This window comes from Molossus molossus, unplaced genomic scaffold, assembly GCF_014108415.1.
Source record: "Molossus molossus isolate mMolMol1 unplaced genomic scaffold, mMolMol1.p scaffold_m16_p_8, whole genome shotgun sequence".
Lineage (NCBI taxonomy): Eukaryota > Metazoa > Chordata > Mammalia > Chiroptera > Molossidae > Molossus > Molossus molossus.
The window spans coordinates 45496890-45523464 of NW_023425402.1; the positions used below are offsets into that span (position 1 = coordinate 45496890).

The window sequence follows — 26575 nt, forward strand, 5'->3', positions numbered from 1 at the left end:
CCACTACTGTTGACAACTATTATATATTTAACAGCCATAAGCTGACTCTACACTGTTACTATAGAATATAGCATTACTGATCATATAATCTTAAAATCGAAAAGGATTTTAAAGGTGAGTTATTCAGTGAACAGCATACATGAAAGATTTCCCCTCTTCAACCTATATTAATCCACTTTTTCTTTGTTGTAGAGAAAATAGCAACTTTGTGGCTGCTGTGTTAGAACACATTCCCAAAATGATTCCCACTTTGAATAACAAAAAGTTCCTTGGTGTCACACTTGTGTTTTAAAGTCATAGAACCAGCCATATTGTCACCCTTGAGTGATAAAAGCCTCCCCCACTCTCCCGGACATAAAGCTTAAAAAATGATCTGAAAACCCAAGAGTACTGGTGAACCTGAGTAGAATCTCTGTTCAGATTGTAGCCCAGATTCTCTCAGAACCAGATTAACCTCTCAAGCCTCAGGAACATATAGTAAAAAAGTAAGCCTGTATAAACTGGAAGTTAGAAGTCTTTTAAGACTATAAATGCTGATGTGATACATTAATTCTACATTTAATAATTTAGAAAATTGCTTGCTTATTCATTAAGCAGATACTGAGTACCCAGTTGAAAAGCACTTGTGCTAGACATATCTGGTCCCTGTCTTCAAAGACATGCACATACATATTCCTAGTATTAATTTAAAAGTTACAAATGCCTTAGTAGAGAGATTAAATTATGGTAGGAACGTCAAGGAATTTTGAATGTCTTTTTGCTACCTGGCCTTCATTTCTACATTCACAAACATACACATTCCATCCTTTTTTAGCTAACCTGAACTGTTCCCTGCACACATACTAACTTTTATGCTGCTGAGCCTCTACTTGTGCTATTTCTTCTAAAATATTTTTCTCTTTTGCCCACCTGGTAATGCCCTGTATAGAGGTCACCCACCTTTCAGTAGCCTTCTATGACTTCCTCAAGTCTCATCAGAATCAACTTTTCCTAAACTGTCACATTATTACATTTGTATATGTTTATATTTCTTGCTGGTTAGGGTTGTACCATATTCTTCTTAACTTTGTGTCTTCAAAGTGTAGAGCAGTAGATGGTCATATAGGATTAATATGATTTGATGTGAATGTTGGAGTGATGATCTCTCCTACTTGGATCAGAAGAGGCTTCCTGGAGGAGGTAACATTTGATCTTAAACCTTGAAGGACGGATGCATTCTGGACATGAGAGAATGAGGTTGAGGGAGGGTGACAATCCAGGAGGACAGGTTTGTATCAACAAAGGCCCTGAAGTTAGAAATAAAGCAGCAAATAATAATTTTTAACTAGGAGAGGATATGTGTAGTTGGATCAATAGGAAATAAGTCCCCAAAAGTGAGATCCATCCAGAACACTTGGAAATACAGAATGGGAGTTACAGGGAGAGGTTAAATGTAGGAATCTCTCTAGTGGGGAGGGAATGTGCTTCATCATTAGAATGTTACTGTGTCTATCCCAATGCTGAGTTGACCCTCATTAAAAAAACAATAATGTTGTCACAAGTTCATTTCACTTGATTGTATAACTGATAAAGTGAATTTTGTTCCTTTAGGAGGACAATGCATGCCAGACTTCAGACTGGGCCTGGAGATAGTGAATCATCTGAGTTACAGCTGACCAATTTCTGCTTACTGGTGGATTTTTTGTTGGATATAGTTTCTTTGGTAAGATGACCTTGGTAAAAAAAAAAAATATTGGGGAAATCTAACATAGTTCATATATTTCATGTTGGAGACAAACTTTATCTTCAAATAAAATTTATCTTTAATATTAAATTTATTTTTTCCCTTTTGGCATAGCTTTTTTTCCATAAAACTTTCCAAATGTTGTGTCCTGTGACATATATACATAATACATGTAAAAGTCTTATGTAGTACATGGAATATACTTCATAATTGCATGATATTGAAATCTTAAATAGTTAGTGTATAATGGTTTAATGCTGTATTTATATTCATTAATGATTCTTTCTATTAAATGAAGACTTTTCGAAATCTTTTTTCCTTTTCTCTCCTAACTTCTTTGCTTCCTCATTTTGAAGCCAACTAGAAGTATGAGGGTGCTGTGTCAGGTATGACATTCAGCCTGTTTTGTTTTTAATTGATTGTATTCACTTTGGTTATATTATAATTTCAGTAATGTAACAGATAAAACTGGGGTTGTTTTATAATATATGCTTTAAAATACTTAAATTGAGAATTTGGGAATATAAATTTATGTCATTATTAATAAAATGATTATACAGTGTTACTTAAAAGCATGATATATATAAAATATTACAGATGAGTAAAATTATATTTTTTTATATAGATTAAAATTCAATGAAATAACTTTGGGGTTACACATTATTTAAACTGTTGTCATTTCATTTTTATTTTTAGGAGACCTATATTGAAATCCAGACCGAACACTTGCCCCAGTTGCTGCTCAGGATGGTTTCTGCCCTGACAAGCCATCTCCAGACATTGCACTTGTCTGAACTCACAGATTCACTCAGGCTCTGCTCAAAGATCCTTAGCAAAGTTCAACCTCCACTGTTATCTGCCAGCACCGGAGGGGTTTTGCAGTTTCCAAGTGGGCAGAACAACTCAGTCAAAGAATGGGAAGACAAAAAGGTAATGTTAGCTGTTAATTTTGCTATTAGACCAGTTACAGGTGACCCTTAAATAACATGGGTTTGAACTGTGTAGGTCCACTTGTACACAGATGTTTTTCAATAAATATAAAATTTTTGGAAATTTGTGACAATTTGAAAGAACTCGCAGGAAAACCTGTAGCTTAGAAATGAAAAAATTATGTATGTCATGAATGCGTAAAATATATAGAGATAATAGTCTATTTTACCATTTAATACCACAAAATATGCACATCTATTATTAAAAAGTTAAAATGTATCAAATTTATTCACCCATGCCCTAGCCAGTGGGGCTCAGTGGATTGGAGCCTCGTCCTGTATGCCAAAAGGTGGTGGGTTCGAGTCCAGGTAAGGGCACATACTCAGGTTGCAGGTTTATCCCCAGTTGCTGGTCAGGGCGCATAAGAGAGGCAGTGGATTGATGTTTTTCACATTGATGCCTCCTCACTCTAATTTCCCTTATCCTTCCTCTACCCCTTCCCTTTCTCCCCATCTTCCCTCCTTCTCCCCCATATCTCTCCCTCTCTCTCTCTCCCCCCTTTTTTTCTCTAAATTAAAAAAACTTATGCACACAAAAACAAATCGTATATGGTACTATTTGCTGTTGAGAAAAATGTGAACGAATGTAAAGATGCAGTATTAAACCATAAGTGCATTAAATTAACTGTAGTACCTACTGTACTACTATAATAATTTCATACTACCTCCTGTTGCTGTTGCAGTGAGCTCAAATGTTGTAAGTATCCACTTAAAATGCTGTGTGATGCTAATCTATCTGATCACCTCTGTGTGAGCATTTTGTCTATATAGTAAATTGCATATCACAATAAAAAAGTGATCTCTCATGGTTCTTGCATATTATCATGTTTAGTGCAATACCGTGAACCTTGAATAACACCATGAGATCCATGCAAAATGCCACTAGTGATACTGGAAGTGCTCCCAAGAAGCAGAAAAAAGCCATGATAAGTTGAATTCCTTGATATATTTCCTAGATTGAGGTTTGCAGCTGTGGTTGCCTGCAATTTCAAGATAAATGAATGTAGCATAAGGTTCATTGTCTTTTTAAAAAAAAAGAAAGGAAATCTGTGAAGCAGCCACTATACCTGTGCCAGCAGGAACAAAAATCTTGCAAATACCTTCTTATCTTGTATTGAAAATGCAACTTGTATGTGGGTACAAGATTGCTATAAGAAAGGCATACCTATGGAATCTAATATGAATCAAGAAAAAATGAAGTCCTCACTTGAGCACATTTTTCTATTTATCTTCAGATAGAGTGGGAGGGAGAGAGAGAGAGAAACATCAACTGTTTGCCTCCCACACGATCCCGACCAGGGCTGGGGACTAACTGCAACCAAGATATGTGCCCTTGACTGGAATCGAACCCACAACTCTTTGTTCCGTGGGCCAATGCTCTGATGACTGAACAAAACCAGCCAGGGCTGGAGAATAATTTTATAAAGAGGTTTGGTTTAAAAAATATTAAGATAACAGGAGAAGCAGTTTCTTCTAACTATGAGGCAGTAGATGTGTTCGCAGACACCATTAAAAAAATCATGGAGGAGAAAAAGATATCTGCAGATGAAAGTGCCCTATTCTGGCAAAATACACCACAAAGGACATTTATTACTAAGGAAGAGATACGAGCACCAGGTTTTAAGGAATAAAGGGATAGGCTAACAGTACTCGTGTGCAAATGCAGTCAGGTTTATGATCAGGACCGTCCTTATCTATAAAGCTGCTAAACCCTGAGTCTTGAAGAAAGATAAATACCAGCAAGTCTTTTGGTTGTACAACAAGAAGGCCTGAGCATCAAGAACCCTTTCTCTGTATTGGTTCCATCACTGCTTTGTCCCTGGAGCCAGAAAGTACTTTGGGCTGCCTTTCAAAGTTTGTTTGATATTGGACAATGCCTCTGGCCACCCAGAACCCCATAAGTTAAATATCAAAGTCCTCAAAGTCGTCTACTTGCCCCCAAATACAATGTCTCTAATTCAGCCTCTAGGTCAGGAGGTTAGGTTCATTGCACAGGGTACTCTATGGGAAAGATTGTCAGTGCTGTGGAAGAGAACCTCGATAGAGAGAACATCAAGAAAGTCTGGATGTATTACACCATTGAGGATGCCATTGTTGTTATAGAAAAAGCTGTGAGCCCTGGCCAGTTTGGCTCAGTGGTTGGAGTGTCGGCCTGCGGTCCAGAGAGACCCGGGTTCGGTTCCCGCTGGGAGCATGTACCTCAGTTGCAGTTTGTCCCCGGCCCTGGTTGGTCGTGCAGGTGGCAGCCACTCGATGTGTCCCTTTCACGTCGATGTTTCTCTCTCTCTCTCTCTTCCTCTCTCTCCCTCCTACTCTATCTGTACAAAAAATGGAAAAATGTCCTCGGGTGAGGATTAAAAAGAAAAAGCTGTGAAAGCTATCAAGCCTGAAGCAGTAAATTTCTGCTGGAGAAAACTGCCCAGATGTTATGAGTGCCTTGACAAGATTTAAGACAGAGCCAGTCAAGGAAATCATGAAAGATATTGTGAATATGGCAACAAAAAAAAGTGTAGCGAAGCGAGGGTGTGTGTGTGTGAAGGTTTTCAACATAAGGATCTTGAAGAAATTGAAGAACTAATGGACACCACACCAGAGGAATTAACAGAAGACAACTTGATGGAGCTTCTAAACTAGTAGTGCCGGACAAGAAGGAGGTAGAGGAAGCAGGGCCAGAAAACAGATTGACATTAGACGGTCTGGCAGAAGGGTTCCACTTATTCAAGACTACTTTTAACTTCTTTTATGCCATGGACCCTTCTATGATACAGACACTTAAAACTAAACAAAGCTCATGATGGAAGAAGGATTGGTATTGTACAGAAACATTTTTAGAGAAATTAAAAGGACAAGATCAGAAGTTACAATGTACTTCTATATAGTTTTCCCATGTGTGCGTCCCTCTCCTGCCTCCTCTTCCTCCCCTTCCACCTCCTTTACCTCTTCTGCTTCTGCCACACCTGAGACAGTAAGGCCAACCTCTTCTCTTCCTCCTCCTCCTAAGCCTCAACGTGAAGACAATGAGGATGAGACATGATCCAGGTCCAATTAATGAATAGTAACTAATTATAATGTCATACAGTAATAAACTTATCTATTGTGCACATGTGTGTTTTTGTGAGAAAATCTAATTGCTGTATGACTGTATGATATGATTTTTGTGTCATCCTTATCATCACCTGAATATTCATCGTGTAGAACACTGTGTGGATGACTTATGTGAAAGTGAATAGCCTATCCGTACATAAGCATAAGGTGAATAATATTTAATGAAATTAATAATATGTTCCCTTTTTTATAAGTTTGTTTTCAAAAAATTACATTACCTGCCCTGGCCAGTTTGGCTGAGTGGTTAAAGTGTTGGCCTATGTTCAGTTCCCGCTAAGGGCACGTACCTCGGTTGCAGTTTGTCCGCGGCCCTGGTTGGGTCGTGCGGGTGGCATCCACTCGATGTGTCCCTTTCACATCGATGTTTCTTTCTCTCTCTCTCTCCCTGTCCCTCCCTCCCTCCCTCCCTCTCTATCTGAACAAAAAATGTCCTCAGGTGAGGATAAAAACAAAACAAAACAAAACAAATTACATTACCTTATATTATGCCTCTTTCTCGTAATTAAAGAAACCGCTTGTTAGCTAATCATCACAGGTAAGTGGTTTTTTTTAAAAATGTAACAATATTTCCAATTCTGTATTATGAATATGACTGTAACACAGTATGCCAGAAAAATTTTATGATGATTTATTCATTAGTGTAAAGGCTAGGCTACCATGAAGCAATCATATCTATTACACTAGGCAGCCATAAAGCAGTGATATTGCTGCTGCTTTATCAATGCATGCATTATTGTATCAGCAAATAATTATGAATTTCTTTTTCACATTATCGTTTCATTTTTGATGTCTAATGTTAATATATATAAGATCTACAATGTTTGTATTATATACGATAATATAAAAAATTAGTCATATATTTTACATTCATTTTTGTACTATCTTCAAAATTCCACTGTGTATTTTACACTTACAGCACATCTTCATTTAAATGCTATTTTTTTTCCGGAAACACTTGATATAAAAAAATTAGTGCCTCTGTCAGATCAGCCACATTTTAAGTGTTCAGTAACCACATGTTTATAATCTAAACTTGACTGGTTCTTTTCATATATATACACTAGGTTTTTTACATTGCTCTTCTTGAAATCTAGAACTTTTTTTTATTTTTATTTTCTTTATTAATTTTTAGAGAGAGAGAAAGGGAGACAGAGAAAGAAACATTGATGAGAGGGAACATCAATGGCCACCTCCTATATGCCCCCCCAACTAGGGACTGGGCCCACAATCTGGGCATGTGCCCTGACCCAGAATTGACTGGTGACCTCTTGGTGCATGGGTCGATGCTCAGCCACTGAGTCACACCGGATGGGGACATCCAGAACCTTTTAATTCAATCTTCAAGAGTCTTTATGCTTACTTTGTGACACTGAATAGAATTATAATGATTTTAATCTGGCACTGGTAACATACTTAAATACCTGTGAAACACCTATGGTGAAATCGGTCATTTGAAAGCTTTCAAGTTTATTATATTAAAATATTTTAAACAAATATTAACAAAAATATTACAGTGGCACTGTGTTAAAATACAGATTAATTTTTTTTTTTTCAAATCTTTATTGTTGGATGTAGAATGTATTACAGATGTTCCACATTTTCCCCCATTGACCCCCTCCTCCCCACTCCTGCCCCCCTCACCTTTTCCCACACTATTGTCTGTGTCCAGTGGTTATGCATATAAGTTCTTTGGTTTATTTCTTTCCACCCCCCCCCCAACCCCTTTCCCTTTGAGGTTTGTCAGTCTAGCAATGAATTTGTACTTCTTAATCCCTTCACCTTTTTCACCCATTCCACCAACCCCCCTCCCATCTGGCAACCAACAAAATGTTCTCTGTATCTCTGAGAATGTTTCTATTCTGCCTGTTTATTTTGTTTGTAGATTCCGTTGTCAATAGATATGTATTCATTGCCATTTTGTTTGTTCATACATTTTATCTATTTCTTCAAAAAGACCCTTCATCATTTCATATAATAACAGTCTGGTGGTGATGAACTCCTCTAACTTTTTCTTGTCTGGGAAACTCTTTATATGGCCATCGATTCTAAATGACAGCTTTGCAGGATAGCGTAATCTTGGTTGTAGGTATTGCTTTCATCACTCTGAATATTTCTTGCCACTCCCTTCTGGCCTGCAAAGTTTCTTTTGAGAAATCAGCTGACAGCCTAATGGGAACTCCCTTGTAGGTAACTAGCTGCCTTTCTCTTGCTGCTTTTAAGATTCTCTCTGTCTTGAACCTTTTGCATTTTGATGATGATGTGTCTCTCTTGGTGTGGGTCTCGTGGGGTTCATCTTGTTTGGGACTCTCTGTGCTTCCTGGACTTGTATGTCTGTTTCCTTCACCAAGTTAGGAAAGTTTTCTGCCATTATTGTTTCAAACAGGTTTTCAATTTCTTGTTCTCTCTCTTCTCCTTCTGGCACCCCCAAGATGTGAATGTTGGCACGCTTGAAGTTGTCCCTGAGGCTCCTTACACTCTCATTTTTTTGGATTCTTTTTTCTTTTTGCTGTTCTGATTGGGCGTTTTTTGCTTCCTTATATTCCAAATCGATGGTTTGCTCCTTGGATTTACATACTCTATTATTGAAGCTGTGTAAATTATTCTTTATTTCAGTTAATGTCTCCTTCAATGCTAACTGTGTATCCATGATTTCTAACTGGTCCTTTTTTATGCTCTTGAGGCCCTTCCTAAGTTCACTGAGGTTCTCACTAAGTTCATTGAGCATCCTTACAAGCAGTATTTTGAACTCAGTATCTGTTAGGTTGCTTATCTCCATTTCGCTTAGTTCTTTTATTGGGGTTTTGTTCTGTTCTTTCATTTGGGACCTGTTTCTTTGTCTCCTCATTTGGACTGCATCCCTGTGTTTGTTTCCGTGTATTACTTAATGAGAGGTATGGGGCTCGACCAGATGCTGCTCGTTTGAAAGAATTTAGGAAAAACCTGAAGCAGGATCCAAGACAGGCCAATCCTGTGGTTAAGCAAGTGGCAACAGCTTGGGTGGGCTTGAAAGTTGGGTGGGCTTGAAAGTTGGGTGGGGTGGGGCCTTAGGGAGTCAGCAGGGCGGGGCTACCAGTGTGAGACAGGTTGCTGGAGTCCCAGGTATGGTGGCTGTCTGCCGCCCCAGGGAAGGGCTCACCAAAGGAACAAAGGCCTCTTACAGCACATTTGTCCCCGAGAAAGCCCCTCTCCAGCCCTCGCTCCAGTGCCAAACAGCTCAGTTCTTTCCTGTATGTCTCTGGTGCCCCTCGAGCTGCCTCCCCTCCAAGCTTAGAGAGAGAGAGTCCGATAAGTCCATGCGCGGGCCCTTTAAGGAGCTGCCTGGGGCTCCAGCCGCCTCAGCCTCCCTGAGCCTCAGTTCCCGCTGGTTTTTCCAGCCAGAAGTGATGGGGACTTCTCTTCCTGGCACTGGAACCCTGAGCGGGGCACCTGGTGTGGGACAGGGACCCCTCAGTCCTCAGGAAAGACCTTCCCAGCCGCGGGAGCCTCCTGATTTTTATCCGCCACACGTGGGTGTGGGACCAGCCCCTCGCACCGCCCCTCTGCCCTCCTACCAGTCTGGATATGGCTGCTGCTTTAATTTCGTAGTTGTAGAACTTCCATTCAGCTTAATTTCAGGCGGTTTTGAATGACGGTTGTTCTGTAGTTTAGTTGTAACTTTGATGTGGTTGTGGGGGGACGCGATATCACGTTTACCTACCCGCCATCTTGACCCGGCTTTTTTTTCCAGATTAAAATTTTTGTAGCATATAAGGTTCATTACCTAAATTTAGGATTTATATGGTTGCCCTTATTTTTTTTTGCTTGCTTTTTTATTGTTTTTCAGCGAGGAAAAATATATTATCAGGATGACTTTATACAATCTTTCCTATCAATAATAATCCTAAAACATTTTTCTAGATCCTTTGTTCTTCATTTATGAAATGAATGTTACTGATCCTTAATCAATTTAAATATATCCAGGATTATCCTACACAAACTAAAACCAGTCTCTCTGACTTCCCTTGTTACCTGCTTATTATTTACCTGTTATATTTTGTTGTTGAGAAATTAATTCTGTTGTTTTTCTTTAATTTATGACTCTCTGATCTTAGAAATAAAACTAAAATAGGTATTAAATGGTTTTGAAGCTTTGCCTTTTGTTTGAATGAGATTAGCAAGAGTAGGGAAAGGACCTTAGCATTCTCTTAGTAGCATATCTAAATATGTAAATATTTACTATGTAGAAAGCATCTGGAGACACTTATTGATTATTAAAGGTAAGGTGTTGGGAATATCAATTTGTAATAAATGAAATACAATTAAATAATATACTTTTAAAATATATATACTGGTTCGTTAACCTTAGAGTATGCTTCTCTATCTCTTTCTCTCTCTCTCTCTCTCTCTCTCTCTCTCTCTCTCTCTCTCATTTTCTTCTGCGTTTCCAGGGCATATATCTTCTTTCCTACTTTTTACTGAAGCACAGTGTTGTTATCTTCACTGAGATGTCTGATATTGATCATATTTGAAAGCTGGAGGCATTTTCTATATTTTTTTAAAGTGTAAATGAAGGAATGGTTCTTTAAAAAATGACAAATCTAATTTTGTCTCCATGCTCTTAGTACAGTTTTGAAAATCAGTATATTGGATCTCTATACACGCACAATATGTAATTTATTTTTATTTTCAGAAAGAAGTTTTATTGTAAAATAATCTGAAACCTTGCTATGTAATATAGACCATACAACTAAATATTATAGATTTATGCAAGTTTAACTAAATTTTGTAGCTTGAATTCTAGTAATTTAATATCCATTGTTTTATGATCTTTTGAAAAAGATCAATACAGAAATAACATTAATAAGCTAATGACAGTTTTACCATTTTAAATAGTACTTTTAACAACTGTATTAATACAAGATTTTATATGGTTGTTGACCTTTCAAAGGAAAAAAAATTGACAAGTTCATTTTGATAGCCATCTCTGACTTTGGCATTATCATATGAACATTTCCTACACTGTTACAGATAAAGTGATATGTTATGCTGAAAAGAGCATGAAGATTAAAATCACCTAATTTGAGTTTTTCTACTAACTAATAAACTTTATTTGCTATAATCTTGGGCAAGTTTTGTTTGTTTGTTTAACTTCCTTGGACCTCAGTTTTCTTCTCTCTTTGAAATAGAGAAAATAGCCTGTCTTCATTCAGCACTCATGTAACCAGAGGTGAACTAGGCATAGTCTCTGCCCTTCTTGACTTCTCGACTTCTCAACCCTTTTTTCTAGGAGACAAACATTAGACAAATAATTGCACATGTAATTATAGTTGTGGTGAGTGAAGGAAGGAAAATGTGGAGTGGTAAAAATGTGGGAAATGGGGGGGGGGGGATCTTATCTAGATTGGGGGCCAAGGAATGCTTTCTTGAGAAAGGATTACTTGAATGAAACCTCAAAGGAATTTGGAATTAGGAGGTAGAAAGAAGAGAACATTTGATAGAGGAAAGAGCATTTGCAAATACTTGGGCAGATAGGAGCACGGTGCTGACAGTGAGGGGGAAATCCAGCTGTTGAGGTAGGCAGGAGCCCAGGTCTTTTCGCTGTACAAAGGCTGTTTACTCTTCATCTTAGGAACACGCTCAAGGGAAAAAGGCAAGTGACATAATCAGATTTGTGTATTAGAAAAGTTACTCTGGCTGCAGTGTCGAGTATGGATCTAGGAACAAAAATGACTGTGGGGAGACCTGCAGAAGTGCAGGTGAGAGGTGGTGGTAATGTGCTAAGATAGGGGAATGTAAATGGAGAAGTGGAGAAATTAGCCATATATTTAGGAGGAACAATCAGTAAGTAATGGATCAGTAAGGGTAGTGAGTGATTACTAACATTTATTGAATGTCTGCTAAGTGTCAGGTATTATGCCAGGTACTGTATATATCCTGTCTTACATAATCCTCAAAGCAAATGTAAAATGTAGGAATTATTGTCATGTCAGTTATACAAATTAGGAAACCAAGGTTTTGAGAGGTTAAAGAATTTTCCAAGCTAGAAGTGGCAGAGTCCTAGCTGACTAATGGCCAACACCTTTATCCACTATACTGGAGTGGATGTAACGGATGTGTGGAGGAGAGGTGGAGAAGGTACCAAAAACGACCTCTAGGTTTCTGTCTTCCTAGTTTGATGAAAGGTGGTTTGATTCACTGAAGCAAGTACAGTACCATTGGGTGAGACCCCACTTCATGGCAGCAGAGCATTTAGTGCATATCTTTAATTATCTTATTCAAATTCATCTTATCCTCTGGCCCACTCACCCCAGGAATCCATGTCATGTATGACTTTTGTTTACTTAAAGTGGGCCAGAAAATATGCTTAATGGTTTGTACTAGTCCTGTCATAGGGAGGGAACAGTTGACCCATTCTATCTCTACTACAGTTGCTGGCTCATTTTTTGTTTATATTTTAATTAATTGTTTCCTATCTTGTCCTCTAGATTATAAACTATTCCTTTAATTCCTAGTATCAATACAGTGTCTGGCACATAATGTAGGTTCAGTGACTGTTCACTGAAAGAATGTAAGAATGGTAATAGCAAATATTTAAATAGTACTTTATGTTTTTCAGACAGAAATTTCATACTTGTTCAGTCCTGGACAGATGACCTACGAGGTTTTATTTCTAGTTCTCAGAATGTCATTGTTTTAACCTTATATGTCTCATTCCTTGCATTGTTTATACATTAGGAAAGTTGCATTATTTAGACATTAGGAAAATGTTTTCATAATGTAGATTGAATAAATTAGTCTTTTGAAAAATATATATCTTCGAAATTTGTAAATACACATATTTGGCCCTTGTGAACCTAACTTTATATGCTATGCTTGTAGTGAAAAATAAATATTTAGGGAGTGACTTTAATTGATATAGTCATTAGAACCATATCCAATTGATTATCATAGACATATAAACTAATTGTAGAAGCTTTTTAAAGATTCGACTGACTATATAGATTAAGTTGTAAATAGGAATCTAAAATTGACTTTTTTCCCAAATGTGGTCATTTCTAATTTTTAATTCCTAATATATACATTTAGCTACTCAGCCTTTGTTCTTTTCAATCTCTACCAGGTATCATCAGTTTCTCTTGAAAATCCTACTGAAGTGTTTGAAGATGGAGAAAATCCACCAAGTAGTCAGTCATCAGAGAGTGGATTCACTGAGTTTATACAGTATCGAGCAGACCGAACTGATGACATTGACAGAGAACTGAGTGCCGGGCAGGGGGCAGCTGCCATCCCAATTGGTAGCACATCCTCCGAGACAGAAACGGCTTCCACTGTGGGATCTGAAGAAACCATCATCCAGCCCACTTCCACAGTCACTCAGAGGACAGCACCCCAAAGTGGGAAGACAGTCCAAAAGACTGCAATGCAGTGCTGCTTGGAGTATGTCCAACAGTTTCTCACCAGACTTATCAACCTCTACATTGTTCAGAGTAACTCTTCCTCTCAAGCTTTGGCTACGGAACATCATGGGGATCTCAGCCCAGAACAAGGAGACACTTCAAAATGGGACAGGGATTCACATGGAGATGTAAAAGAGAGAAACATACATAAACAAAAAACTTCAAAAGAATACCTTTCTGCATTCCTTGCTGCCTGCCAGCTCTTCTTGGAGTGCTCTAGTTTTCCAGTTTACATCGCTGAGGGGACCCATACGTCAGAACTACGTTCTGAACAATCAGAGACAGGTAAGGTGGTGTCTGTTTTATTCGTGTTCAATTATTTTTTGTGGTATGCTTTTTTTTTTTAACTCCAGGAGCACTTAGATATTAAAACTTGGATTTTTTTAAAGTGTTATTTTAATTTGTAGATATTTTTAATGTAATACTGTCATTATGGGGAGATTGGTATGTTGGGAAAGATTGTGATGTTGATGTCTTCCACAGTTTGCTTGCAAGTGAATAGAAGCTAAGAAGGAAATTAACTCCATTCTTTGGAGAAAATTAATCTAACCTTTAGATCCATTGTTTTGTTTTGTTTGTTTTTCCTCACTGGTTTTCTTTATTATGACTAGTATGTGTGTTTACGTTTATTTAAATTTTTATATATACACACAATTAAGTGATTACTACATAATGTTTGATTAATATACAATCTTTCAGTACAGGAAAATAGATTGTATAACTTGGCATAAGAAGAGTGCGTATTAAAAACAAGTTGATGAAATTCTTGTTACTGCTCTATTTTCTAGTCTATGTGAAAAACCATGGTTTTGTTAACAGATCAAGACCTAAAGGTAGTAAGTAAAGGAGCTTTGTTATTTTCAATTAACTGGAAGTTAGAGTATGTGTGAAAGGTTTAATGTGATGCTCTGTTGGCTCCCGTCTTTTGTTTCAGACTGGGAGCATGTGCAGCCTCCACTGTGGCTCCAGACGCTGATGAATGCTTGCAACCAAGCAAGTGATTTCAGTGTGCAGAGTGTTGCTATTTCACTAGTCATGGACCTGGTGGGGTTGACTCAGTCTGTGGTCATGGTCACCGGGGAAAATATCAACAGTATGGAACCTGTGCAACCCTTAAGTCCAAACCAGGGAAGAGTAGCTGTGGTTATTAGACCTCCCCTCACTCCGGGCAATCTGAAGTACATAGCTGAGAAGACGGAATTTTTCAAGGTAAATTCTAAATACATACATAAGATGATACTTTACCTAGTTATATTATAAAGATGATAATCAGGCTTAATTTAACACTTTAATATCATACTGTATAGAAAAAGATGCCACACTTGATGTGTTCTGCTTTGCTCATCTTATCCCCACTTTTGTGTGGAGAAAAAAGATAAGGACGAAGGGAACATTAATGTAAATAAAAGGCAAGTTTTAAGGCACTGAAGCCATGGAGGAAATAATTTTAGCTAAAAAGAAAAAACAAAAAGGAAAGCTCTCGCACAGAGTAAAACTTATTTCCAGATGAAGTGGTTTTGGCACTTTTGCTTAGTACAACTTAGCTCTTCATAACTCCTAGGAAAAGTTTTTCTGGCTGTATTTTTTGTTTGTCATCTGTGGTATGTGAAGACATTTAGAAAAAAATGCAGTCTTTGATTTCTATAGCAATACAAATGATATTCTCAACATAGAAAGAACATCAAGTGCATTTGGATTGTATTACATCTTAAGCAGGTAGATTTTGTATACATAAAAAAATAAAAATTTTTAAAATCTAATTTCAAGTTATTGTGCCCCTCCATATAGTTTCTCCAGCTAGATTAGAGTTGATTTTTAGTATGTTGTGGTGGTAAACCTTGAAGATTGTTGTATTTTTATTGATGTTGTCATAGATCATCAAGTGCTGTGTTAACACATGTAGCTCTGGAATACATTATGATCTATTTTATATGCCTTAATTAGTTGGGATATTTGGACTATGAATTATATTTTACTTTGTAACACATAATGGTAAATATTAATTATTCAGTGTGGGATTTATATCCTCTTAAGTATAATGTATTCTAGCATAACTACTAAATGTCACTAAAATAGTGAAATGGGGACTTATTTTGGCTCTGCAGAAAGTGCTTACATGTCTGATGTTTAAAATAAATACTATTAAAGGACCATCATAAGAGGTTCTAAAGGCCCCAATGACCAGATAGTGAGCAGGTGAAAGGTACACTTTTAAATTTCATCCCAGTGGCATAAGGAGTATTAAAGACCTTTGCAGTCTGGCCGTCAGACTTACACACACCAGTAGGAAGTGTTTGTTAATAAGTTTTCATTTATGGTTTTATAATACTGTCACTTTTACATCTTTTTGTACAGCATGTAGCTTTAACATTGTGGGACCAACTGGGAGATAGAACACCTCAGCACCACCAAAAGAGTGTGGAACTGTTTTATCAGTTACATAACTTGGTTCCTTCTTCTAGCATCTGTGAGGATGTTATAAGTCAGCAGTTAACCCATAAAGATAAGGTAACCTCTTCTTATCCTGTGTTCACTCTCCACTCCAATATTATACCAAATGTAAAGTACAGAAACTACAAAAATGATTGCAGCTACTTATCTGAATAAGAGAAAATACAGATTCATTCAGAGTCATATTAATATCTTTAAAATAAATGTTCTTTTTAGAGGACAGTTCTTTACATAAGTATCAGTAATATGACAAACCAAGTAATCCCAAATCAAACACTAGGTTTACTTCTTGGTTCAGGACATCAGTTATGGTGGTGATGATTGAAGTTGTTGCTGGTCCAAGTTCTGGAGTCATTTAAAGAGGACTCAGTGGCCTCAGTTGTGGTACTGATGGATACATTACTATATGGGAAGTAAATTGATATGTGTTAAGTTATATTTATAAGCTATAGAGTGCTAATATATAGAATTATATTATTTTCACTATATTACATATCCAAAATAAGGATTTTGTATTCTGATGTATAGGAAGTGATACATAAGTCATTTAGAGTAAAGATGTCTGAGTTACCAGTAAGCCTGAAAAGAAGTTAGAATAGTCATTCTGATTGACCTCTTCCAGGTAACTTAAGTTTGTGGTCTACCTGCTCCTGTTCTGTAATATAAATTCAAGATTTAATTACTTAGCTTTTAGAAGTGGATTGCCTAATTGAAAAAAAATCCTCAGTGCTAATTAGTTTGAATGGGTCACACTATAAAAGGCGTTGTGCTGAATAAACCAAACATTAGGTTGGGTGGGGAAGTGGCAAATGAAGAAGTAAATGAGGAAGAATGAAAAGTTTATTCCCAGAAAGAATGTTAAAATTCTATTTCAGATTCAACAAATTTTTTTCAAAACTGTCCAGAAATAAAATTTTAAATAAAGCCTTATATTTTAATTAAAATTTGTTTTTACATTAAGGATAAGTTTAGGACAACTTATAGAGCTGTTTACTTGTGTAGCATTTCATTTGTAAAGAAATACTGTGTCCTAAATAAAGATACTATACATTCATGTAAAAAGTTAAAATACTGACATCAAAGTTACAACTAAACTACAGAACAGCCATCATTCAAAGCTGCCTGAAATCAAGCTGAATGGAAGACCTACAACTACGGAATTAAAGCAGCAGCCACATCCAGACTGGTAGGAGGGGCGGAGGCTTGATGGGTTGGTCCCACACCCAAGTGTGGCGGATAAAAATCAGGAGGCTCCCGCGGCTGGGAAGGTCCTCCCTCAGTACTGAGGGGTCCCTGTCCAACACCAGATACCCCGCTCAGGGTTCCAGTGCCAGGAAGAGAATCCCCATCACTTCTGGCTGGAAAAACCAGCGGAAACTGAGGCTCAGGGAAGCTGAGGCAGCTGGAGCCAGAGGCAGTTCCTTAAAGGGCCTGTGCACGGACTTATCAGGCTCACTCCCTCTAAGCTTCGAGGGGAGGGCAGCTCGAGGGGCGCCAGAGACATACAGGAAAGAACTGAGCTGTTTGGCACTGGAGCAAGGGTTGGAGAGGGGGCTTTCTCCTGGACAAACTTGCTGTCAGAGGCCTTTGTTCCTTTGGTGAATCCTTCCCTGGGGCAGCAGACAGTCGCCATATCTGGGACTCCAGCAACCTGGCTCACACTGGTAGCCCCGCCCCACCCCACCCAACTTTCACACCCACCCAAGCTGTTGCCACTTGCTTAACCATAGGATTGGCCTGTCTTGGATCCTGCTTCAGGTTTTCCTAAATTCTTTCAAACAAGCAGCATCTGGTCTCAGATAGCCCTATACCTCTCATTAAGTAATACACAGAAACAAACACAGGGAGGCAGCCAAAATGAAGAGACAAAGAAACAGGTCCCAAATGAAAGAACAGAACAAAACCCCAATAAAAGAACTAAGCGAAATGGAGATAAGCAACCTAACAGATACTGAGTTCAAAATACTGCTTGTAAGGATGCTCAATGAACTTAGTGAGAACCTCAGTGAACTTAGGGAGGGCCTCAAGAGCATAAAAAAGGACCAGTCATAAATGATGGATGCACAGTCAGAAATGAAGGAGGCATTAACTGAAATAAAGACTAATTTACACAGATTCAATAGTAGAGTACGTAAATCCAAGAAGCACACCATTGATTTGCAATATAAGGAAGCAAAAAACGCCCAATCAGAACAGCAAAAAGAAAAAAGAATCCAAAAAAATGAGGACAGTGTATGGAGCCTCTGGGACAACTTCAGGCATGCCAACATTTGCATCTTGGGGGTGCCAGAAGGAGAAGAGAGAGAACAAGAAATTGAAAACCTGTTTGAAACAATAATGGCAGAAAACTTTCCTAACTTGGTGAAGGAAACAGACATACAAGTCCAGGAAGCACAGAGAGTCCCAAACAAGATGAACCCAAAGAGGCCCATACCAAGACACATCATCATCAAAATGCAAAAGGTTCAAGACAAAGAGAGAATCTTAAAAGCAGCAAGAGAAAAGCAGTTAGTTATCTACAAGGGAGTTCCCATTAGGCTGTCAGCTGATTTCTCAAAAGAAACTTTGCAGGCCAGAAGGGAGTGGCAAGAAATATTCAGAGTGATGAAAGCAATAGCTACAACCAAGATTACTCTATCCTGCAAAGCTGTCATTTAGAATCGATGGCCATATAAAGAGTTTCCCAGACAAGAAAAAGTTAAAGGAGTTCATCACCACCAGACCGTTATTATATGAAATGATAAAGGGTCTTTTTGAAGAAAAAGATAAAATGTATGAACAAACAAAATGGCAATGAATACATATCTATCGACAATGGAATCTACAAACAAAATAAACAGACAGAATAGAAACATTCTCATAGATACAGAGAACATTTTGTTGGTTGCCAGATGGGAGGGGGGTTGGTGGAATGGGTGAAAAAGGTGAAGGGATTAAGAAGTACAAATTCATTGCTAGACTGACAAACCTCAAAGGGAAAGGGGTTGGGGGGTAGGAAGAAATAAACCAAAGAACTTATATGCATAACCAATGGACATAGACAATAGTGGGAAAAGGTGGGAGGGGGGTGAGAGTCAGTGGAGGGGGTCAATGGGGGAAAAATGAGGAACATCTGTAATACATTCAACAATAAAGATTCAACAACAACAACAAATAAAGTACCTGTTGTTAATTACTTTTATTTTTACATGTTTATATTGGTTGATATACAAACACAGGCTTCATAGGAAACACATTCATTAAGCCCACAGAAAAAGCAAACAATTCTCTGACCTGTCACAAGCAATTTAAACAGTTGCAATCCCTGGTTTTAGGGGACTTTTACTTGAAGGATTCTAAAAGTGCTAGAAGACGACTTATAAACACTTTGATAATATTACAGTTTCTACTTGATTTACATTAATACATGTTCATTGTCTAATCTCAGATGCTAGTCTTTCTAAATAATTTATTTTTATATTATTCTATCCATTGTTATTTTAACATTTAATGTTTTTCAAATCTCAAAAATAGCATAAAATTTTTTGTAGCAATAATTTTTAGGTGTTTAAATCAGAAAGAATATATGTACCCCCATGTTCATAACAGCACTATTTATAATGGCTAAGATCTGGAAACAGCCCAAGTGTCCATCAGTAGACAAATGGATAAAAAAACTGTGGTACATATACACAATGGAGTACTATGCAGCTCTAAGAAAGAAAGATCTCTTATTCTTTGAGACGACATGGAGAGACCTGGAAAGTATTATCCTAAGTGAAACAAGCCAAGCAGAAAAAGACAAATACCACATGATCTCACTTATATATGGAATATAATGAATATACAGTGTGAAGAATAGGGTAGACCCAGAAACACGGAAGTAGGGTACAGACTGACAACCCTCAGAAGAGGGGGTGGTGGGGGGTGAGAAGAGATAAACCACAGAACTTATATGCATGTATACATAACCAATGGACATGGACAACAAAGCCGGGGACGGGGCGGGGGGGATGGGGAGGAGGGTGTCAATGGGGTAGAAAAAAAAAAAAGGAGAAACATCTGTAACAAAAAAATAATAATTATTATAAAATAAAATCAGTAAAGAAAAATAATTTTTAGGTGTTTAAATTTTTTAACCTAATAAATAAACCAGCTTTTTAAGTTATAAGTTTATTTGGGATTAATATGTAATTTCTGGGAGCAGAAGTAAATCATATAGTACAATAAAATCAAATTTGACTACTAATTATTTATATTAAAATGAGGGAGAAAGAGCTTCCTATACTCAAAATATCCTTATGCCATGCACATTATCAGCTCTTTCCATACAATAATCTAGTAAACTGATTACCACTCTGAACTGAATAATTATTTGAGGCAGCATGAGATGATTCTTTAGGTTTACTATTTTGTATACATTTAAGTATTTTCTATGTTTCTACTTCTATGAAAAAATAAACTGTTTATTGCAGTGTGTTTCAGAGTATTATAAACATTCAACATAACACTCTCTTAAGTACCTACACTGATTCTACTAAAATCACTTAATATCTTTAAAGGATAATAAAATAATTTAATCTATCATATTCCTCCTCAGAAAATAAAGATGGAAGCCCATGCAAAGTTTGCAGTTCTTTGGCATCTAACAAGGGACCTCCATATAAATAAGTCTTCATCTTTTGCACGTTCTTTTGACAGGTTGGTTAAATATAAATTTTATATTTGTATTTTACCATCAGATATCTTAATGTTTCTTTTCTTGACTCCTCGGTTAGTTTGGTAGTGGTAGGCAATAGCAACTTACACATTTTATAAATTATTGTTAAAAACCTAAGCTATATTAAAATTTATGGCATTTTCATTTATCTACCAGATTTTATTTATCTGCGAGATTTGTCCTTTCTTGCGCTGGAGCACCCAGTACCCCTTCCTTTTATTGGACAACTATTAAGTCCCCGCAATGTGGTAGGTGCCATTCCAGGTGTCAGGAATACAGCAATGGAGACAGCCTTCTTGAATCTATATTTACATTCAGTGACATCACATATAAACAGTAGATTGTGTAAGTGTTCCTCTAGCAGTTATTCTCCATCTTCTGCCTGAACTGTACTTATTAAAATCTAAAGTTAAAATGCCGACAAGCCTCTTCCATGGATTCAAAGAACCTGTAGTTTCCTGAGAGTGGTTTTGCTGTTTGTCTAGCCTACTTAGATGACTCATTCCCCAAATATGAGCTTCGTGTTGACTTCAAGTACATGCCACTTATAAGTAGATTCATACATTGGCATAAGGTAGCAGTCTCACCAGCAGGTCTCATAGAGGTAGCCACAGATCTTAACTATGCTTAAAGTCCACCTCAGGATCAGATGTGTTTCAAGTGGCATCACCATCTTTAAATGATCTGCCATTGACCTACAATGAACTGGGCCCTAGCCTAGGTACTTTACAAATACCATATCTAATTTGACCACATTTCCTCATTGTAAAGTGAGGCAGTGAAGGCCCAGAGAAGTTGTGACTTGCCCAAGACCACAATGAGATAAAGTGGATGGCCCAGAGTTGAATATTGGTGGTCTGATTCCAAACCATCCCTTCATGCCTTTCATAGAAAGTCTTTCCTTGAATTAAGTACATATTTGATTAATAAAGAGAATGGGAACAGAGGAGCATAGACCAGCATAGAGGTAGGTAACACTGACTTGCATTGGAGGAGGTTCAGTATTTGGTGACAGGAATATGTTGCTAAAACAAGGCTAATTTTCTAAGTTGTTTTTTTTTTTTTTTAATTCTTTACTGTTTATTTCATAAAAATAATATATGCTTGTGAAATTTGAAGAAACACAACTACCTACAAAAAAGGGAAAAGAGTGTTTTCTCCTTCTGAGACTATAGAGATTTAGATTATTAAAATGCTATGGTCAAAGGTATCCTGAAGTACAATTAGTTTAAAATAGTTAATTCATAATAAGAAACACAAGTAATAATAATGTTAATTTTAGAAAACTTAAAGTGTCACAATTAAAGTAGGTGTTTTGTTCTTTACTTTGTGTTTATTGTAGGTCACTGTTCATCATGTTAGATAGCCTCAACAGTCTTGATGGGTCTGCTAGCTCTGTGGGACAAGCCTGGCTGAACCAAGTTCTGCAAAGACATGATATCGCAAGAGTTTTGGAACCATTGCTATTGCTCCTGCTTCATCCAAAAACTCAGAGGGTTTCAGTGCAGCGTGTTCAAGCAGAACGTTATTGGAATAAGGCTCCTTGTTATCCTGGAGAAGAAAGTGACAAGCATTTCATGGAAAATTTTGCATGTAGCAATGGTGAATATCACATGGGAGTAGAACAGCTTTAGTTAGAATTAAGTTTTTAAAATAAAGTGAGAGGTGAACCCAACAGTGATTGGCAAGAGAATTGAATATGAGATTTTCTCCAAGGGCTCATTTTCTCCTCTCTGCGTGCACTAGTGATGCCCATGTGGGCCACATCACAGTGTGTGTGCTGCATCAGTGGCCATCTGAGAGCACTTGGATCTCTCTTATCAGCTGACTCTTCTTTTTTTTTTTTTTTTGGTACGTGCCCCTAGCGGGAACCGAACCCAGGACTCTCTGGTCCGCAGGCCGACGCTCCAACTGCTGAGCCAAACTGGCCAGGGCTTGTTGACTCTTCTTTCAGGGAAGTAATCAGCACAGCATTGGTCAGAGCCATTCTTCAGGTTTTTTTTGACAGAAATACCTTTAGATTTTATTTTGCAATCCTGGTCCTCCTGCAAGGCTCTTTAGATACTTCACTAGGAATATATAGTAAACTTGTAATGCCTACTTAAATTTCATGAGTCATTTTTGTCATCTGTGAAATTGGAATCCTAACCCACTTTTCAAGTCATGTTTATGACATGTTTAGTGCAGTGACTGGCATATAAGTGTTTGATAAATACTGTTATTATTGTGAAATTCATACTTTATGAACTCTTGAGTGAAGCCCTCTATAATACAGTGATAATGGCCCCTTCGATTAATTTACTATATTTCAATTACTATATACAGATATAGTAATTACTATATGTTAGGGACAAAAGACTCTCACTTATATCATTTGTGTCTCTTGTCAAATAACCCTGTGAGGTCAGTAATAAAAAGGAAATTTTATTGAGCAGGGAGCTGATTCTTAGAAAACTGTATTTTCTCAAAGTCTCACTGCTGGTAGGTGATGTAAGCTGGAACTAAACTATCTGGCTTTTCATTTTTAGTGTTTTCTACAGAGCCTTGGTTCCTTTCTCTAGATTCCTTTCCACTGCTTCCCCTGAATCTTCTAAGAAAAGCCTACCCTGCTAATTGCCAGAACTTCTAAGTATTATCACTTTACCTGCCACAGTTCCTGCCTATCTGCTGAATTCTCACCTCTCCTCTGAAATCAGTCTCAGACCTCACCTGTGGTATTATGATGCTTTCCCTGAAAGTGATAGCATTTGGTTTGTGCCACTCCTATGCAACTAAGCCTTCCACCCATTCTAAAAGAATGTCATCAATATAGTATGCTCTTCAAAAAGTATAGAAATAGATTAATGCATTGGTGATCCCCTGCTAATTTTAAATTCCTTATAAGGAACAATGATGTCTTTTTCTTCTCTCATCTCCATTGTGTACTGATTTAGGGCCTTATTTATACCAGATAATTTATAAATGCTTTTTGAATTTTATTAAAATCAAGGAAGTTGTGTTTCTATATTTCCCTTTGGCATAACACAGGGAGGAAAAAAATACTAAAATTTTGAACTTCAGTATAAAGGATGTCTTATTTGGGGATAAGGGCAAATTTTTATATTTCATCTGTGTTAAATGTACTGTTTAATTCAGTTGTATAATAGGCCTTCTGTTTTTGAATCGTGTTTATTAGATGTTAGTTAATAGTTGTCTATAACTTTCTAACTCAGAAGGTCTAAAAATAGTAATGAAATATGGTTTAACAGTAAAATATAAGTAGGTTTGAAACTAATGTTTAGAAACCTTGAGTTCAGTTTACATTTCTCCATTTTCATTATTTTAATATATTTTATATTTTTTCTTCTCTACTATTTTTTTATATGCCAGTAAGCCAAGTACAACTCATTGCATCTAAAGGAAATGGTGAAAAGCCGCTTACCGTGGATGAAATAGAGAACTTTAGTCTCACCGTTAATCCATTAAGTGACAGGCTTTCCCTTCTAAGTACCAGTAGTGAGACAATTCCAATGGTTGTATCTGATTTTGATCTTCCAGACCAACAGATAGAAATACTTCAGAGTTCTGACTCTGGATGTTCACAGTCCTCTGCTGGGGACAACCTGAGCTATGAAGCAGATCCTGAAAATGTGAACACCCAAGAGGATTCTCAAATGCTGAATGCAAGCTCTCCGGATGACGATGTTCAGCAGGTAGTGTTTGACCTGATATGTCAAGTCGTAAGTGGCCTCGAAGCAGAATCGGCATCAGTTGCTTCTCAGTTAGAAATTGAAGCTATGCCCCCAAAGCATGGTGATGTAGATCCAGGCGAGGAGGCGATTAAAAGTGAAGATCAGTCCACTCCGAAGAGTCAAGGTACTTTGCTGAGTAACGAAAGTTCTCAATTTCTGTCGGTGTCTGCAGAAGAAGGCCATGAGTGTGTGGCAAGTGGAATGTCCAGAAACAGCTCCTCACCTTGTATTTCGGGAACCACACAGACTGTCCATGACTCTCCTCTTGCTTCCACAGAAACCAGATCTAGACAGAGGAGTCACAGTAGTATTCAATTCAGTTTCAAAGAAAAATTATCAGAAAAAGTCTCAGAGAAAGAAACAATTGTTAAGGAATCAGGTAAACAACCAGGAGCAAAACCTAAAGTAAAACTTGCCAGGAAGAAGGATGATGACAAGAAAAAAACTTCAAATGAAAAACTCAAACAAACCAGTGTATTCTTCAGTGATGGTCTGGACTTAGAGAATTGGTATAGCTGTGGAGAGGGAGACATTTCTGAAATTGAGAGTGACATGGGTTCCCCAGGATCACGGAAATCTCCCAGTTTCAACATCCATCCTCTCTATCAGCATGTGCTTCTGTATCTCCAGTTGTATGATTCATCCAGGACTCTTTATGCTTTTTCTGCCATCAAAGCCATATTGAAAACTAACCCTATTGCTTTTGTAAATGCCATTTCAACCACTAGTATAAATAATGTGTATACCCCTCAGTTGTCTCTGCTTCAGAATCTATTGGCCAGACACCGGATTTCTGTTATGGGCAAAGACTTTTACAGTCACATTCCAGTGGACTCAAATCACAACTTCAGGAGTTCTATGTACATAGAAATTCTTATTTCCCTCTGCTTATATTACATGCGTAGCCATTACCCAACTCATGTCAAGGTCACTGCACAAGATTTAATAGGCAATCGAAACATGCAGATGATGAGTATAGAGATTTTGACACTTCTCTTTACTGAGCTAGCAAAAGTAATAGAAAACTCAGCAAAGGGTTTCCCTAGTTTCATCTCTGATATGTTATCTAAGTGCAAAGTTCAGAAAGTAATTCTTCACTGTTTGCTGTCATCTATCTTCAGTGCACAGAAATGGCATAATGAAAAAATGGCAGGTAAGAATATGATGGCTGTGGAAGAAGGTTTCTCAGAGGACAGTCTTATCAATTTCTCAGAGGATGAGTTTGACAATGGCAGCACGCTCCAGTCACAACTTCTTAAAGTTCTCCAGAGGCTTATTGTTCTAGAACACTGGGTAATGACTATCCCTGAAGAGAATGAAACAGGTTTTGATTTTGTTGTATCTGATCTGGAACACATCAGTCCCCATCAGCCCATGACTTCTCTTCAGTATTTGCATGCTCAGCCAATCACATGCCAAGGAATGTTCCTTTGTGCAGTGATACGGGCCTTACATCAACACTGTGCTTGTAAGATGCACCCACAATGGATTGGTTTAATCACATCTACTCTGCCTTACATGGGAAAAGTTCTACAGAGAGTAGTGGTTTCTGTGACTCTACAGCTTTGCAGAAATTTAGATAATCTAATTCAGCAGTACAAATATGAAACAGGATTATCTGATAGTAGGTAAGAGTTGATTTTTAATTTTGTTATTGACATTTATCACATATATTGACTACTTAGTCATCCAGAACGTCAGTCACAATTTGAGTAAATAAATTAGTGTGTATTACTAGGTAGGTTACAAATAGTATGTTATTTTCACAAAGAAGAAAATTCAACTTGAGGAAGAGTAACAATTAGAAAATCAAGATTAGAAAAGAGATGGAAGTTTTTTTTTCTCCTATGGGCTGAAATTAATTAGGTTCTTGACTGAGCTGGCAAAAGTTACAGAAAGCTCAGGAAAGGGTTTCCCGAGTTTTATCTGATATGTTATCTAAGTGCAAATTAATTTCACACTGAACTAATTTAAAATTACAAATAATTCTTTTTCCATCTGATTTTATTTCTTGTTTTGGAGGTGAAATTCCATCTGTATCCCCAGGCCATGTTTAAAATTACTCTGTCAAATTAGCCAGATGTTTAGTAGACTAGTTTCTGGTTTGTCTCTTATATAACCTCAGCAGCTACATGTAAAATATAAGAAAACTGCATGTATTATTTAATATTGATATCTCTGCTTTATACAGCTGTTAGAGATTTACTGGCTATAATTGTTTATTTTGTATAGACCATCTTAGCCAAAAAGAACTTCAGTACATTTAAAGTGACTCATTTATTTTATAGATTAGGACATAAAAGCTCCTAATTTATTATTTTACTCATTTATATAATATATATTGAACACTTATTATGTGCCTAGTACATGCTAGACATTTACTGTTAATAAACATGGACTTTTCTTTCTCAGAACTTATGTGCAAATGAATGCATTTTATT

At 37.3% G+C, this 26575-nt stretch overlaps 1 protein-coding gene across 4 annotated transcripts in view; it reads left to right on the plus strand.

The window, feature by feature from the left end:
- The window catches only part of DOP1A (DOP1 leucine zipper like protein A), a 114158-nt gene that overhangs the window by 49190 nt on the left and 38393 nt on the right, over positions 1 to 26575 (plus strand). For all 4 annotated transcript variants that reach the window (XM_036247721.1, XM_036247719.1, XM_036247720.1 and 1 more), the window contains exons 12-19: positions 1591 to 1702; positions 2420 to 2653; positions 12917 to 13538; positions 14188 to 14462; positions 15609 to 15761; positions 20284 to 20384; positions 21746 to 22005; positions 23773 to 25762. In XM_036247721.1, coding sequence (XP_036103614.1) covers positions 1591 to 1702; positions 2420 to 2653; positions 12917 to 13538; positions 14188 to 14462; positions 15609 to 15761; positions 20284 to 20384; positions 21746 to 22005; positions 23773 to 25762 — 3747 coding nt within the window. The remainder of the gene's footprint in view (positions 1 to 1590; positions 1703 to 2419; positions 2654 to 12916; positions 13539 to 14187; positions 14463 to 15608; positions 15762 to 20283; positions 20385 to 21745; positions 22006 to 23772; positions 25763 to 26575) is intronic.